The 16,795-nt window shown below is 40.4% G+C and overlaps 1 protein-coding gene across 1 annotated transcript in view; it reads right to left on the bottom strand.

Annotated features, from left to right (window-relative positions):
* Positions 1 to 1,487: 1,487 nt before the first annotated feature.
* Positions 1,488 to 16,795, bottom strand: part of ZNF438 (zinc finger protein 438) — a 1,581,053-nt gene continuing 1,565,745 nt past the window's right edge. The window contains exon 6 of the mRNA XM_044066690.1: positions 1,488 to 2,536. Within this exon, the coding sequence (XP_043922625.1) occupies positions 1,912 to 2,536 (625 nt within the window). The 3' untranslated portion in view covers positions 1,488 to 1,911. The remainder of the gene's footprint in view (positions 2,537 to 16,795) is intronic.

Genomic DNA, 16,795 nt, shown 5'->3' on the forward strand with positions numbered 1-16,795 from the left:
TGAGCTCAAAAATTAACTAACCCCTCACCTAAACACGCTGTTTGAACTCAGCCTCTCCACAAGCTACGTGCCCACAGAGTGGCGCACAGTAACGGTTATTCCACTCCACAAAGGCGGAGCCACAACGGACCCTGGGAAGTATCACCCTATAAGCCTGACTAGCTTGGTCTGCAAAGCTATGGAGCGCATTATCACGGATCTCATTAACAGAGACATTGGAAACCTCCAAATACTGGACCCTACCCAGTTCGGCTTTGTTAAGGGCAGATCATGCCTCCTAAACCTGGTGGACTTCTTTGAGACAGTTACCAAGGCTATAGACGAGGGAAAGGTGGTCCACACAGCCTATCTAGACCTTGAAAAGGCCGTCAACACCATTCCCCACTCAGGTATTATAGACAAGCTGACCAGTCTGAACATAAACCCCTATGTCACGAGATGGGTTGCCAACTGGCTCACGGACAGAACCCAAATGGTAAGAGTTGTGGGAGCTAGGTCTGACTCTAAACTGGTTACAAGTGGCGTTCCCAAGGGCTCAGTCCTAGGACCCCTCCTGTTCGGCATATACTTCTCAAAGGTACAGGTAAGCACAGGAGGACTATGGCTGACCAAGTTTGCAGACGACTGCAAACTAGGGGCTAAAATTGACTCTCCGGCTGACACAGACATCCTCCAAAAGGGTCTCACTGAGACAGATACCTGGTGTCAAAACCATGGCCTCAAGCTAAATGCCAAAAAGTGCATAGTCATCCCTTTTGGAAAAAACAAAGTACCCACAAACTACCACATAGGTGGTAGCCCGCTAAATACGGAAGACGTAATAAGGGATCTGGGGACCCAAGTAGATAGTAACCTCTTCTTTGATAATCACATTGCCAAAGTGGTTAGAAGATCCTTCTATGTGGCCCACCTAATCACAAAAGGGTTTGCATCCAGATCAAAGAGGTCATTGTGCATCACTCATCAGACTCATCATAGAGTACAATGCCCCATTTGGGATGTACCTCACAAGACACCTGCAACAACTGGAAAGACCACAGAAGTACCTCACCAAGAGGATCACTGGCCTCAAGCAGATGCCTTATGCAGCACGACTGAAGAAACTCCAGCTGTACTTGGTTGTATACCACCTACTCAGAGGTGATCTCTGCCTGACATACAAGGCCATGTCCAACCCAGAATTGATGGACATGCTCCACCTAAAGAAAACCATATTCCTTCGAGCCACATGCTCCAGGGATCTAAACCTCACCACAACAATAAATAGGACGTGCTGGAGGGATAGATTTCTGTCCCAGAGACTTCACATGCTCTGGAACTAGATTCCAATCTACATTAGGCAGAGCTCCTCGCTAACCCTCTTCAAGAGAAACCTTGACGAGTGGATGTGAAACAGAAAGTTCACTCCAGGGATCACTTCAATGGCTCTGCTGGACAGAGGCACAGGGAACTAATCTAAGGGGGCAGCGAAAGCCAACACATTCCGGCTAGGCTTATAAATGCCTTCGGTCAGATAGCTTAGTACCTACCTATGAACCTAAAAGAAAGCAGGGTATATGTGAAAAATCATGTAAAGTCAATGCACTGACAGCAGCTTAGGGCTATGATGTAATATTTTAAAGCCAAACATAGCACTCTGGGCTACCAAGAAGTAAACTAAAAAATTATGATGCTGTACCCCATATGTGGGGAGATTTTGGAATTATATTTAAAAATATAAAAAAAAATTATATAGAGTCCAAAAGTGGTATTAAAATTAGGAAACGTCAAGACATGATGAAAAAACATAGGTGCGTTTTTCTTTTAATTGAGCTCTAAACCAAAGTGCATCGGGCTGCATTGTTCTTGTCAGGATCATCTGCATTTATAGCAGCTTTACAGTACTGTACAAATATATTAACCTCAGAAAAGTCAGTTTTCAGAAGTTGTTTCATTTTCTGTACTTCTCACAGACTCTTCTATCACTTCATGTTCAGAAAATGAATTAAAAATATGCCACAGTACAGCAGGATTTTCACAACTGTGGTAATTCTGCCAATGGAGCATTACTTCTTCTTTTCGTTCAAAAATCTGTTTACACAAAATACAGTTAATGCCAGCTGTAGTCCATAAATTTATTTCTTTTCTTTCTCCGTCAGAAATTATTTTCTGGGATACTGTTCTTGTGTTTAGACAAAATAATTTAACTCCCACACTATCACTTAGAGTGTCCTGGTAAAAACAGCAATGTGGCTTCTGTTTTGAGAATGCATTATCTTTGTCCTTGCCGCTTCTACATCGGGCCTGATTTATTGTCTCATTTAGTTGCATCCAGTGGTGTGCTGCATGCTTGATTAGTTCTTCCTCAGCTTCAGTGTTACCATGCAGAACCCCCTCCTTCAGCCTCAGCTTCACCTTATCTTTGTGAACTTGGAGCAGATGAAGCTTCATATCAGCAATGGTTGGAGTGATAAGATTACAGCGGTAGCATCTTATCTGTAATCTGACATGTTGCAGTGAATCCTGAGGTGGCAGTTCTACAGCTGAACTGTTGTCCCTGTTAAGAAATTAAGAAAAGAAATACATTTGAATATGGTGAAAAGAACAGGCAAAGAAACAACATGCACTAAACTTCATGGAGCAAAGAATTGGGATGACTCATTCAGACAGTACCTGACTTCAAAAACTTTACAGAAACTGTTAACATTGCCCAGCTTTCCCAGCAAAAGGAATATATGTTTCATGGCTCTCCTCTGCACAGTATAGAGAAAGAGAGAAATCGGTATCCACACTGCCTGTATTAATTTAACATATGATATATTACCAAGTTTTGTTATACTGCATTCAATATTTTGGTAAAATAGTTTTGTGAGCTACCTATTTTTGAACTGTGATTTTTTTTCTTGGACTATGGTTGACCACACTGGATCAGTTCACACACTCTGTAAATCAAATGACTGAAAAAAAAATCAAAGAAAACAAACTCCATAACAAATTGATTGTATCAGCTTTGGAGTACCTCCTATGATTCAAAACATATTTCTCAACATTAATATCCCACGTCTGCCTCTTTAGTGCCTTTTGTCATTATGATGAGAAATGAAAAAAGTCCAATATCTTTTCTGGGTACCACAATGTTTGTGTTCATTAAGTGTTGAAGACGACCTTTTGCTTAGTTTTCCATAATCCCCTACTCCTGCCCTTTAAGGTACTAAAATGAATGCAGTCATTCACTCTCACAAGCTTTAGAATATTTGCTATATTTTAATTCTCCCTCCACACCCTGACTACAACAAACACCACAACACCATCATTAATATGCCTGTCATGTTGCAATATATTGATATATATTTTTTCTGAGCTGGAAGCCAAATGCCTTGTGGGGTTGTTGTGCTGGCATAGCTGGTCGAACGAAGTGCGTTCATAACTGATTTATTGTATTTTCAAGACAAGGATGCCAAGAAATTCAAATCGAGAGTGGAGCATGAGAGGTGAATCTTAGAATCCATGTCAAGAACATACAATTAAAGGTTATGATCGGAGAACTGATCAGAATTCTTTGTACTGCATGGAGGTTTACCTGCTCCATGTACTACAAATTGCAACAGCATTAAGTGTTTTGTTGGCTTTCAAAGCTGTCAGATGTTGTCAGAAAGATAGCATGATACAGTCTGATATGCTAATACTCACTTTGTCATTACTGTCAACTGTACAGATTTCTGAAGAATGCCCAGACTTTTGCCTCATATGTTTGGTAAATTCCTCATAACACCAGTGGCTTTCAGACAAATGACCAAGGACTAAATTCACAAAATAATGTCATGCATTTGAGTTTCAGATCGTATTCTATAGAAAAAGGCAGGCGAACACTCACCCTCTTATTCTAGCTCCTTTTTTAAGTTTATAACAAGAAGTCAGGGGGCACGTTACTGGTATGGACAGCTGGTAGAAACAAATCTGTTTTTTATTCTGCTGTTGTCATTTGTGGTCAGTACTGGCTAGTATAAGACCTGACCTTAAGTTAAAAAAGGGGGTGCTTGTTATTTGTTAAGATCAGGTCTTCCATACAGTAGTGCTTAACTGATTTGTCTTTTTCTGAATATTGGAACATAATCACCACACTCCATTCACCACAATAATATTATAGAACAAACTCAACATGGACAAGTTGAATAGAAGACACTTTCTTATACAACTGAAAAGAAATTTAAAAGAAAAGGCTATTATTATCCCCCAAACCCAACAACTGCAATCCTAGCAAAAAAAAAAAAAGTTCTAGCTAAGCAACATATTTTCACTTCTTCACAAGACATGTATTCAATTATATTAGACCATCTTTTAGCTGTTAGGAAGTCTATATGAATACTTGGCTCTATAGTAACAATATCATACACTGTAACCATACTAGTAAATGCCAAAACTGCTGTAATGTTAAATCAAAAATCAGGACAACATAAAATTCACATTTCATAAGACAATGAACAAATTATATATGTTATTAATTATTTATTTAGTGAAATAGAATATTTTTATCCCCACAAAGGAGAGCAAGACCACCACGTGTTGCCAGTTCCCATGCACCCAACAGTTATGCCATCACTTCTTGCTTGAGTAAATCTAATACTTTTGTACACAGTCCAATACATAGGATAATACATTTTCAGCTTAAGCACCCTGTTTTTGAACACATGTATAATATAATCTGTATCTGTATAACACCTTACAAATCCTGTATTAATATCAGAGCTAGTCTAATGATTCCACTTCTTTTAAAAAGTCTTGCAAATACAGTTAAAATTTGTGGGTCTGGGTTTATGCATCGAAGAGTACGTTCCACAAACGTCTCTTCATTGACAATAAAACACTAAACGTCTGGAGAACCATCTACAAAAAGGCAGGTAAACATTTTAGTGCATAACAGACTTCATTTCTACCTCAAAGGAAAGTGGGAGATATGATTTAGACCTTCATCCTGGACTGTAGCCAATACCTGCAAAGGTGTACAACTGAGCAAAGTAAAACCAGACCTATGTTAGCCCCATAAGGTCAGTCCCTATTGCCTAATATCTGATACAGAAATGTCCTTTTTAGTTGCAGTTTATCACAAGAAAAAGCAGGTCAGAAACTAGTGAGCTAACTGCACTGAAAATGGCATATAAAATATAAGAACCTGTAAACAAATAAGGCTCCTCCATAATAGAAATATCAGCATTACCAATAACTATTCTCCGAATTATAAGAAAAGGTAAACCCATTGTCAGTACTGGCACAGGTACCACTGAAGGTGCTTGCCTAATTGTAGGCTTCACTCGAAGCAGCAATAGCAGACGAATAGAGAACACTTTATAAAAGCAGACTGCATATCCCAGTTATTGGAAGTCACAAACATAATTGTTGCAGTCTCATAAATTCTTGTCAAATGTTATCCAGCAACTATTGTCAAACAAATATTTCCCTTTCCAAAGGGCCCCATGCATCTGTCACGTATATAAACCTCCAGATGCTTACAATACATTTCTTTAAAAACGTAATCATATTTTACACATTATTGATAGGGTACAAATTTAAGACATTTGGTTTGATATAATTTATAGATTGTTTAAATAAAGCAAAGTGATTCCAATCATTAACTTTATGGTCATGATCTAAACAAAACAAAACAAAACAAGCACCATATGTGGAGATTTTTAGGTGTTAGCAATCTACTGCCAGCGCATCTATTAAATATTCACACAATATTATGTCTTCAATACTAGAAAAAACAGATGACCATAATTTAGAAAAAAAAAGACCAATGAACTAGCTAAATAAGTCACTAGACAGTTAATAGTGAATTTGAGCAAGAGTGAAGTCTGAAAGACATTTAAAAGGGATGAAAAAACTAAAGAGAACACGTGGGATAATGTGGTATACATAACAGACCTCCTGTCATCTATCATAACTTACATTTGGCATGCGGTAAGTGCTGGCTCATTGAAGGGAATAATACATGACTTGCAAAAATATCTGTTGAGGAAATGAAACACAAGAAGGTAAGCAAACCTTTTCCTCATCAACGAAAATTAAGTGAAATAGTTAACTGCAGCTTAATTCAGAACATGGTCCAAAATCTGATGCTACCATTCTGTGTACCACCAAACTTGTTAACAATGAACACAAAATTAAGTTTATAAGCTTGACAGAAGAAGAACGATTATAAGATGATGAACACACTCAGAATGTATACAAGACAGTTTGGTAAGAAATGAATCGGCCTCCAGGCCTTATATGCATTTTCCAACCTAGCTTAGAAGCAGGTATGGTTACAGGATATAATGGGAAATACAGTTCTTCAAATAAAATTATAATTATAAGGCTCCACCAACCAAACAGTTATAAGAGCTGGTAATGACATCAGTGCTCATTTCAAGAAGTTGAAATGATGGGGCAGTAGTAATCAGGAGCTCCACTGTAAATGTCCAGCATCAAAAGTATGATAATGAAATTACCATCAAAATTTACCACTGAGAAGCTGCCTGACAGTGATAGGCCTTGAGCTCCTGGGTATACAGTTACACAGTATGACTTGGCATGGGGCAGGAAAGCTGTAAGATTGATGGTGCTCAGGTATACTATTTTGACCAACTTGAAGAAAACTATTTGTGGTTTAATGCACTGCCAAAATTTAACAATATAGCCATGCCTCTCACTGCAAATGGTATCCTACAGGACGGTCTTCCAAGAAGTCAGCAACAACATAAGGGAAGAATGTAGTTTGGCTCTTCTTTAGGACTACTGACACTATCATTTAGCACTACGTAAATAAAATAAAACAAAAGAAAAACCTCAGCAAATCAAAAGGCAGGAATATAACAGTGATACTCCCCATAAAGGCATTAAATTCATTCTACACTCATTTAGCTAAAACTTCTCACCAATGAACTAATCTACAGTGGTGTGTCTAATCAAGTAAGCTTCTTTAGAAAGATGATGGGGTATACTTACTGAGACTTCATGAATGTTTAGGATAACATTGTCACTGGTCTAGCAATGGTGCTAGGTCAGTACTGCCATTACATCTGTTGCATAGTTAATTGCTTCAGAAATCAATTGGGTGTGGTTATATTCTATACTTGACTATTTACTAAATACTGTATTATTTGTCACTGCTAGTGCTTGGAGCTTTTCTCCCCGGGCCTCTACTGAAAATGGACATATATCCAGTTAGACTAGCCCGGTCAACAAATGTAAAATAAATAAAATAAATAAAAATAAAAATATTCAGTTAAAATCACTTACTTGAAAAAACAAAGGCGGCTCTGCTTCATCTATGCAATAATGAAGAAATAAATACACAAATTGTCAATTTTAACTACACCAAAAGTGAAGTCAGTGAAGAAAAAGTAAGAAATAAATTGCTGATAATAAATTACTGCACAAAAATCAAAAATACATTCTGACAAAAAAGTGACTTGCATGGAGAGAGCAAAGACATCCACACTCCAAAACACCATCTACCAGGTAAAAATAAATACATAACTCAAGTCATCTCTGTGTGTTTGGGAAAAGGGAGAATGCCCAGTTCAACTAGTCACTCAGCCAACAAGACCAAATCACAACTCCACAAAGCACTCTAGCCTTAACCTCGTAATTACACACATTCCAGTCTTCATAACTAACATCTCTATCCTACCATCAATCAGTGACTTCTGCCCCATATTTTTTCTGTCTTAAACATGCCCATCAACCTCTGCCCCCATCTACTAGTAACATTACCAAACTGAAGAAAAGTACAGTTGCGTCTTCACTTACCATAATTCTAGATCTTCTAATAGATCAGTATTGCAGTATTGATTCTTGGGTCTTTTTGCCATGTAGAAGCCAATGGCCTGCTTGGATACCAGAGGTTTTTTTTTTTTTTTTTTTTTACTATCCCCCAACCAGTTTTTGTGTGGACTGATGTCTGAATACCAGGGTATAAAATGGCATCAACTGGCACTATCCTCAAATGTTTCTCATCAAGATGCAAGAATCTGATGGACCTGAGGAATAGCATGACCTTTCCAACTTTCTTGAGCACAGATCAAGGACCCTAACCTGAAGAGAAGAAGGAAGGGGGATGAATGGGAATTGAGACCCACCCCTTCCCAAGTACAAGAAGCAAGAAGACTAGAGGGGAAGGATGGTGGGAGTTTGTACTGCAACACTGATCTACTTGAAGTGATGACACAACTTTACTATGTTCATTATAGTTAATGTTGCAGTACTGATTCTTAGGAAGTCTCCCAGAGCTTTACAAGAGGGTGATTGGACAGAGATATTAACTGGGGACAACAGGCTGTGCAGAATGGGAGAGGCAAACCCAGCTCTAGCTCTCAAATTTGACCCAAGATGGTAATGTTTAGTGAAGGTGTGAATGATGACCAAGATGCAAACCACTAGAATGGCTTCAGTAGGCACCCATTTTAAAACCCAGTTGTAGCAGATTTATGCCTGGCAGAATGAGTCCTCCTGACTTTACCAGGAAGTTGTTTGCCATGATAACAATAACAAAATGTGATGACGCAGTTAGCAATTCATTTTAAAATATTTCGTTTTGTGACTGGTTTATCCTGTTTAACTTCAGCAAATGCTACCAACAGTTGGTCTGATGATATATTAGAGAAATTGGTCCTGTGCAAATATCCCAACTGGCTGTACACATCTAAGGAATGCAAAATCTGTTCTCCTTTGCTGTGTAAAGTTGTGAAGAGCACAGGCAGATGAAAGGTGCAATTCAAGGACAATTCTGAAACCATCTTAGACATGAAAGAGCAGTTGGTTTTAAGGGTGCCCTTACTCCTGTGAAAGATTAGGAATGTCTCCTTGAACATAAGGGCTTGAAGCTTAGAGACATGCCTGGCAGAAAAGAGAGCCAGAAACAGTGTGATTTTCCATGTCAAATGTTTGATAGGAGCTTAAAATTCAAATCCCAGGGAAGAAAAGGTTCCCTTCTAGGTGGTCTGATGTGAATAATCCCCTTGAGAAATCGTTCAAGTGTGGATGAGAGTACACAGAGTGGGGACGTGGGAGTTACAATGAGAATGCCAATGCATGAACCATAATATTGCAGTAGGATAACCCCTGACTGAATAGGTAAGACAGGTGTATAAGTATCAGATGTGTTAAGATTGTGTAGATAGAATACCTTTGAAATGACACAGTTAGAAAACCTTTTCCATTTTGCTAAATAAGACTTTCTAGTATTTCGTTTTCTGCCCACTTTTGGAATGGATAAAACTTCCATTAAGTAAGGTAAAGAAGATGGGGGTCAGAATCTAATCCTCTAATCTGTGGGTTTGGGGTTTGTCAGGTTGGGATGTATTACAGATCCCTTGTTCTGGGTGAAAAGGCCCATGATTAGAAGTAGAGTTTTGGTCTGTCCCCTAGTGAAGAGTGAGACGAATGGAGAACCAGTGCTGCTTGGGTCAGAAAGGAGCAATTAAGATCATTTTGGGCCTGTGTAACCTCATCTTTAGATGTACCCTGTGGATAAGGGGATTGGTGGAAATGACTATAGGAAGAGGTATGTCCATTTAAAGGAGGCATTCACTCTATATGACCTTACTTTGCTGGGTTCTGAAGCAGAATTTGTTCAACTGTTTAGTCTACAGACAGGCACAGAGATCCATATCAGGGACTCCCAACTGAAGAATGAGATCCTGGAAAATCTTCTTTTCAATATCCATTCATTGAGGTCTAAGACGGTTTGGCTCAGGCAATCTGCCAGTAGATTGTCCTGACCAGAAATGTAGAATGCTGTGGTATTACCATGATTTACTGTGCCGGTGTCCAAATACTCACACAGCCAGTCTACATAGGGTGTAACACTGTACTTCTCCCCTGCTTATGTGCATCATATATTGTCTGTCCAAATTTGATCAGTTCCTAGAGACAGCTTGTCCCTAAATACCTTCACAGCCAAAGAAAAACTGCCATAATTTCTTTCTGATTGATATGTTGTTTTTGCCTGCTGCTTGTCCCAAGTCCCTTTGTTTTTTACCCTATTCTTCTATCTGTATATATGTTTTGTTCATTTCTTATCTAATCCTTTTCATCCGGGCTGTGCCAGCAAATGATCGATTGAGATTAGTGTGCTATCTGGGTAAACAAATATAAATAAATAATAATATACTCTGAAATGCCTTAATTCAGCCCTCAGGCCCTATTGGAGCTATCTGTAGTAATATTTTGTGACGTCTCTGGCAGAATGAAATGAGCCCCTGGGTTCATAGGTACTTACTAGGCTTGCAGTCCAGGAGCAATTGAAGAGGCTATCCCAACTTCCCAGTTGTTTCCAAGCACTGTATACTTAAGTGACTTGCTCATGGACACATAGCAAGGAAATGAGTTTTGAGGAAATTAAACCCTCTACCACAGGAACTACAGTTCATAGCCTTAACCCTCTGTGCCAAATATCAGGTTGATGAAAATACTCCCTCTTGACAAAAGATATCCATTTTTAGGAATGGCAATAGAGGAATCATGGTTTACAGAGGCTGTAAGTGTTGCACACAAGTGTTCTTTCTCTTTTCCAATATGCAATACAGAATGCAGCAACTAGTCTAACCCTCATATTTTTGCTATAACCTTTCTCAGACTGGAATTTTAGGAAAAAATGTCTCCATCTTCAGTTCTGAAGCATCATTTTTAGTTTGAATGTTTGAGTAAGAAGTCCATCAAGCACTACCTTAATACTTTTTGCACAGATGGTGATATCTTATTCAGTTCCTTTGTTCTGCTTCTCAAAAATCCCTGAAACTCCTTCTTTACTTTTCCAGCAGTCACTTTTCCATCTGCCTGTTTGCCCAGTCCATATCTGCTCTAAATTCTTAGACAAAAAGCCTATTTCTTAATGGCATAACTCATTTAGTAATTACTCAACAAAATGTAATCCTCGCCTCCAAAAAGACACTTTTCAGTCATACAATGTTCAGATAATGCTTCTACGTTTCCTAATTACTGGAATAATGGATTTTGCCCATTCCTCCTTTAGTCACCAAGTCATGTGGAATGGCCTTAGTTTTTTTTCCCCCTAATGACTTTATTTGCTGTTTTCTCCCCAAATACCCATTTGTCATCCTCCTGTAGAACATTCTGTTTTAATGAATAATAATAATTGCCGTTACCTTTATTCAGGTAACTTGTACCCTATTTCTCTACACATCTGTGTTCCCTGATGCACAATTCTGAACTGTACTTTAATACTATTTTACGCACCTTTCAGAGATACTTATCAAATCTCCATCCTACCACTCTTCTATATCATTCCTTATGAGACCTGTGTTCTTACTGCCTTTTTCCACAAGTGTTTCTGCTTGAATTCAACCATCCAAAGGGAAGAACAAGAAATTCAGTTTATTTGGAGTTTGATCTACACTTTTTCAACTGCATTTATTTGTGCCTTTTTCATTTTTATACCTGCTCCATTACCTACACTTGCCTTGCACTGAAATATTGCTTTTAGCATAGACTAGATCCAGACTTGAATCTAGCCTGTTTTTCACTCATTTGAATTCGAATCCAGACATCATATATTAAGAAGGGCTCCCCCTTGCACTCTTGTGAGAGAAGAATGTGGATATAGCCTTGTCTGAGTTGGGGATTGCTGGAGGAAAGATCATTGTGTGACTTCCTACTGGCAGTCTAGTTTAAAACGGTTTAAATTCACCTGTATATAAGTCTCGCATTTGCGCATTTTTGGCTCAATTAACCAATGCTGCTCTGTGTTTGGCATCCTTTGCCAGAGGTCCAGAGTGTTTCTCCTTGAATTCAAGCCATCTAAAGCTAAGAACAAGAAAATCCGTTTATTTTGAGTTTGATCTGCACTTTTTCAACTGTATTTTACTGTTTTACTGCATTAATTTGTGCCTTTCTGTTTTTGCTGTTTGTGCCTGCTTCATTATTTGCACTTGTCTTGAACTGAAATATTGCTTTTAGCATCGACAAGATCCAGACTTGCTGAATGTAGCCTCTTTTTCATATACTTGAACTCAAATCCAACCATCGTATATTAAGAAGGACTCCCCTGCACCCTTGTGGCAAAAGAGTATGGATATAGCCTTGTCTGAGCCTGGGATTGCTGGAGGAAGGATCATTGTGTGATTTCCTGTTGGCAGACTAGTTTAAAATTGTTTAAATTCGGCTGCATATAAGCCTCGTATCTGCGCATATAGCTGTGCACTGGGGTTTAGAGGTGCCCTGTTTAGACGCAAATGCCAAAAATCATATTTTCCCTAGATACCAGTTAGTGAAACCCACCCATGTTTCCCTGCTGCTTGGGAGGCAACCCAGCTGAGCATTGTGCAGTATCATCACACTTTTCAGTCCTCATCCTGTACAGAACAAGTCCACTTGTTAATTCCAGTGCAAAAGCTTATCTATAAAATAAATCCCCTTCTTAATTCCAGAACAAAAAGTTGATCTAACTTGCCCTTCTCACAAATTAGCACAGAAGGATTATCTGCTGTATGGACAGTCTCCCAACATTTCTTCATCCAGCCTGATTAACATGAGCATCTTGAGGCAATAAAGCAATTGCGTCATGTATACTGACAACCACTTACTCCTAAAGCAAACAAATACAGTATGTGAGAGATGTAACTATATTATGAAACTATAATCAGTCCTCTCATGTAACAATAAACAAGACATCAAACAGGTTGTCAGCACACACACACACACACACACACACACACACATAAAAAACACACAACACACAAACACCTCTCCTCTCACGCAAGATAGGGTCAAGATACATAAACCCACATACACAGAGGTACTAACAGCCTACCAAAAGACCAGAGACCTCCCAAGTGCAAATAACCAACACATACTGGTACACAAACAGAATCTACCACTACATATAACACACATATCAGTCTCTCAACAATTAAGTCCCTAAGGCAAAACAGCTCAAAACCTAATGTCCTGGTCATGGGCGACTCCAAAATGAGACACACAGATGTCTCTCTCACCAGGTTGAACAAGAAGGTGGTCACAGTCAGCTGCCTATCATGTGCCAGGATCCGTCAAATCATGTACACATTCAAGTCAGTCAGGAACAATCACCATTTATGACTCTGTCATAGTACATGTTGGAATGAATGACTTGAGACATTCCTCTCTTGACTATATGAAGAGAGACATGAATGAACTCTCAGATTATGTGCCACAGGCAGGTATGGCCCTAGCCCTAAGCAGCATTCTGCCTTCACTTAGGATGATGCCACAATACAGACAAAAAATGATTGATTTCAGTAATTGGCTTAGCTTCTGGTGTCACTCCAGGGGGATCCAGTATCTGTCAGCCTGGGAAGACATCGTCGACAGACCATGCTGCTTTGCCAGAGACAGCCTTCCGTTGTCTCCTCAAGGCTTTTAGATACTGGCAAAGATGCTTACCTCCCTCATGATGCCTTTTTAGGCAATTTCAAAACAACAAACTTCTGATGTAAAGAAATCCCCTAGGAACAAACTTAAAGGCATGCTGCTTAATGCTAGAGGCCTAAACAGTAAACTGAACTCACTGGAAGCACTCCTCACCTTGGAAGATGCTGATGCCTGTGCAGTCACTGAGGCTTGGTTCAAGGTTGCAGACAGCATCCTAGGCATACAGGGTTACAATGCCTTTCACACTTTAAGACTTTGAAATGAGTGTGAAAGAACCAAAGGTGGAGATATATCCATCTTCATTAAATCCAAATACACCTCAAGACTGATAAAACAGCAAGTCTCTCTTGAGATACTCCAGGTCCAAATAACTATAGGTAAAATAACATACCACATCGCCAGCTACAGGTCCCCCACCATAAACCAGGAGAAGCACACCACCTACATGGAATTGCTAGAGTCACTCATTATACAGCCAAACACCTTGGCCATGGGAGATTTCAACTATCCTTCTATCGATTGGGTGATTTATATGAGCACTACCTATGAACAAGCATGATCGCTATGAGGTTCCTTGACTTTCTTAATTCAAATGCCCTGATACAGTTGGTCTCTACTCCCACAAGGGGCTCAAATGTCCTAGACCTAGTGTTCACCAACATGGAGGCCACTGCACTACCCCATGTGTGTTGCCTCCTTGGTAAGGTCAGACCATAAATTTGCCTTGTTTCAGGTAAAGATCAGACCCGACACCCCCACAGGAGCAAAAAAAAAAAAACTGAAAGATTTCTCCAAAGCAAACTATAGCCCACTAAGAGTTGGTATAAAAAGTTTCAAAGTCCCTGCTAACACAACCAACAATGACTGCTATGCAGAGGAGTACACAAATGCCCTATATAGCCACTTAAACAAACGTACTGAATTGGCTGTACCTGACAGGAACAAAACTAGGTTCTCCAGAAAAAACAAGTCACTCGGGTGGACTGTAAGTATAAATAAGTTATATCAGTTTCTTTCTTTTGTTATACATAAAAACAACAGGGAACTTACTCATCAGAGGAAGAACACCCTCCACAGCTTGAACAAGAAAATCAGATATTTTGTAAAATCCTCTAAGGCTAGTTATGAGACTAGGTTAACATCCCTAGCTAAAGGCAATCGTAAGGTATTCTTTAGCTACATCCAAAACCTAAAAGGGAATGCCTAGCTGTGTGCCAAACTTACAGTGGATGGTACGACTCACACTGGACCTGAGGAAATTGCCAACCTGTTAGCAGACAGATTTGGCAATAACTTCATCCCCCTGCCCCACCAACCATACTGCAAAGCATTCCTGATACCAGTCCTCTATGGAGTATCACTAAAGAACAGGTCATACATGTGCTCTCCAATGCCAAAAACACAGCCTCCATGCGACAATATGACATTCCAGGCTGCTTACTTGTTGTGTCTTTTGGCTTTTCCCAGTTAGGGGTTGCCACAACGGAACTCTGGTTCGCTAATGATTGGCAGTAGATTTTTACGTGCCGAGTTGCCAGCCCTGACGCACAACCTTCAATGAAGGTATGCCCATTCACACATGTAATCGAACAGGACAATGTCTTACTGTGAGGCGACAGCGCTACCGCAGCACCACCACTGCAGTTATCCAGGCTTCTTACTAAACAATATAAAACAAGACCTAGCGGAATCACTTGGCACTCTCTTTAACCATAGCCTGAGCGTTGGCTTTGTTCTGGCAGAGTGGAGAAAGTACAGTTGTGCACACTTACCATAAACGTAGATGTTCAAGTGTATTCATTGTTGCAGTCATCACATTTGGGTTATACTGTCAGGGGTAGCCCTCAGTTGGCCCGAATACCAGAGGCTTAGTATTTCTGCGTCGGTTGCTGTGGCTCCAGGACTGACATCAGGTTGTCAGTGGTATAAAAACAGCCAACGCCATTACATCAGTTTTTCTTGCCCTGTCAGAAGCCCCCAATATGGAGCTAGATTATGGTGGAAGAATACCACCAGTAGAAAGCAAATACCACAACTTCCTTGTAAAGAGAGAGAAGGGGGATGGAGGGAGGGAAACCAGGACTGCAACAGTGAACAGACTCAAACATCTACATTTATGGTAAGAGTACACAACTCTACTGTGTTCTTAGTGATTCACTGTTGCAGTCATCACATTTGGGTTAATTCCCAAAGCTGAAGAAAAGGGTGGAGGCAGTCAAGAAGACTGGGGGCTGGCTAGGATTCCCTGCAAGACTGCGGTGGCAAATCCTGCCCTGGATTTGGAGAAGACAGGCGGGTGGTAATGCTTGGTGAAGGTATGAACAGATGTCCATGTTGCAGCCTCCAGGATGTCCCTGGTGGGGACTCCTCTGAGAAAAGCTGCAGAGGAGGAGGTTCCTCTGGTGTAATGTGTCCTGACCACCTATGGGGGTGGTTTCCTGTGCTGTTTGTAGCAGAAATGGATGAAGTGTGCTATCCATTTGGAGATTGTTTGTTTGGATATGGCCTCACCCTCTGCTCCTGCAGCAAAGCTGACTATCAATTGATCAGTTTTTCTAAACTATTTAGTCCTGCCCAGATAGAGTCTGAGCTGTTTGTGCACATCTAGGGAGTGCAGAACCCTTTCCCCCTTGTTTTGTGTGTTAGGGAAAAAAGTGGGCAAATTAATGAATTGGTTGAGAGCCACACTGGACACCACTTTAGGCATGCAGGATGGGTTAGTCCTGAGGGAGACCCTGTCAGCATGGAAAATGATGAAGGGCTCTACAGCCATAAGTGCTTGTAGCTCTGATACTCTTCTAGCTGAAGAGATGACCAGAAGCAAGGCTGTCTTCCAAGAGAGAAAGTTTAACTCTGCTGAAGCTGCAGGTTCAAAAGGGGGGGGGAGGGTGAGCTTTTCCAACACAAAGTTAAGGCCCCAAGTTGGGGTAGGAGCTCTTCTGGGGGCCTTAAGTTGTTAGCCCCTCTTAGGAAGTGTTTGATGAGAGGGTGTGAGAAGATGGGTGGCTCTGTGCTGAAATGAGCAGAAATGGCTAAGGCATGAATTTTAATAGAAGAGAAGGATAGACCCCTGTGTAGTAGGTCTGCCAGGTAATCCGGGATGACAGATAGGGAGGGCTGTGCCGTTCCGGCTCCCTTAGCCTGGATCCAGGTGCAAAAACCTTTCCACTTGACAGCATAGGATCTTCTAGTGCTGGGGCATCTGGCCTCACATATAACATCTAGAACTTGTTTGCTTAGGCTGGCAGCTTGAGGAGAGGTCAGAGAATAAGCCAGGCTGCCAGGTTGAGGGTCTGCAATTGGGGATGCATGAATTCTCCATTCCTCTGGGTCAGGAGTGTTGGGATCTTTGGTATGTGCCATGGTGGCAGGGGTGACAGGCTGCGCAGCAGTGGGTACCAGTGCT

The sequence above is a fragment of the Protopterus annectens genome, chromosome 3.part1 (genome assembly GCF_019279795.1).
Source record: "Protopterus annectens isolate FY-2018-M chromosome 3.part1, PAN1.0, whole genome shotgun sequence".
In the NCBI taxonomy this organism is placed as follows: domain Eukaryota; kingdom Metazoa; phylum Chordata; order Ceratodontiformes; family Protopteridae; genus Protopterus; species Protopterus annectens.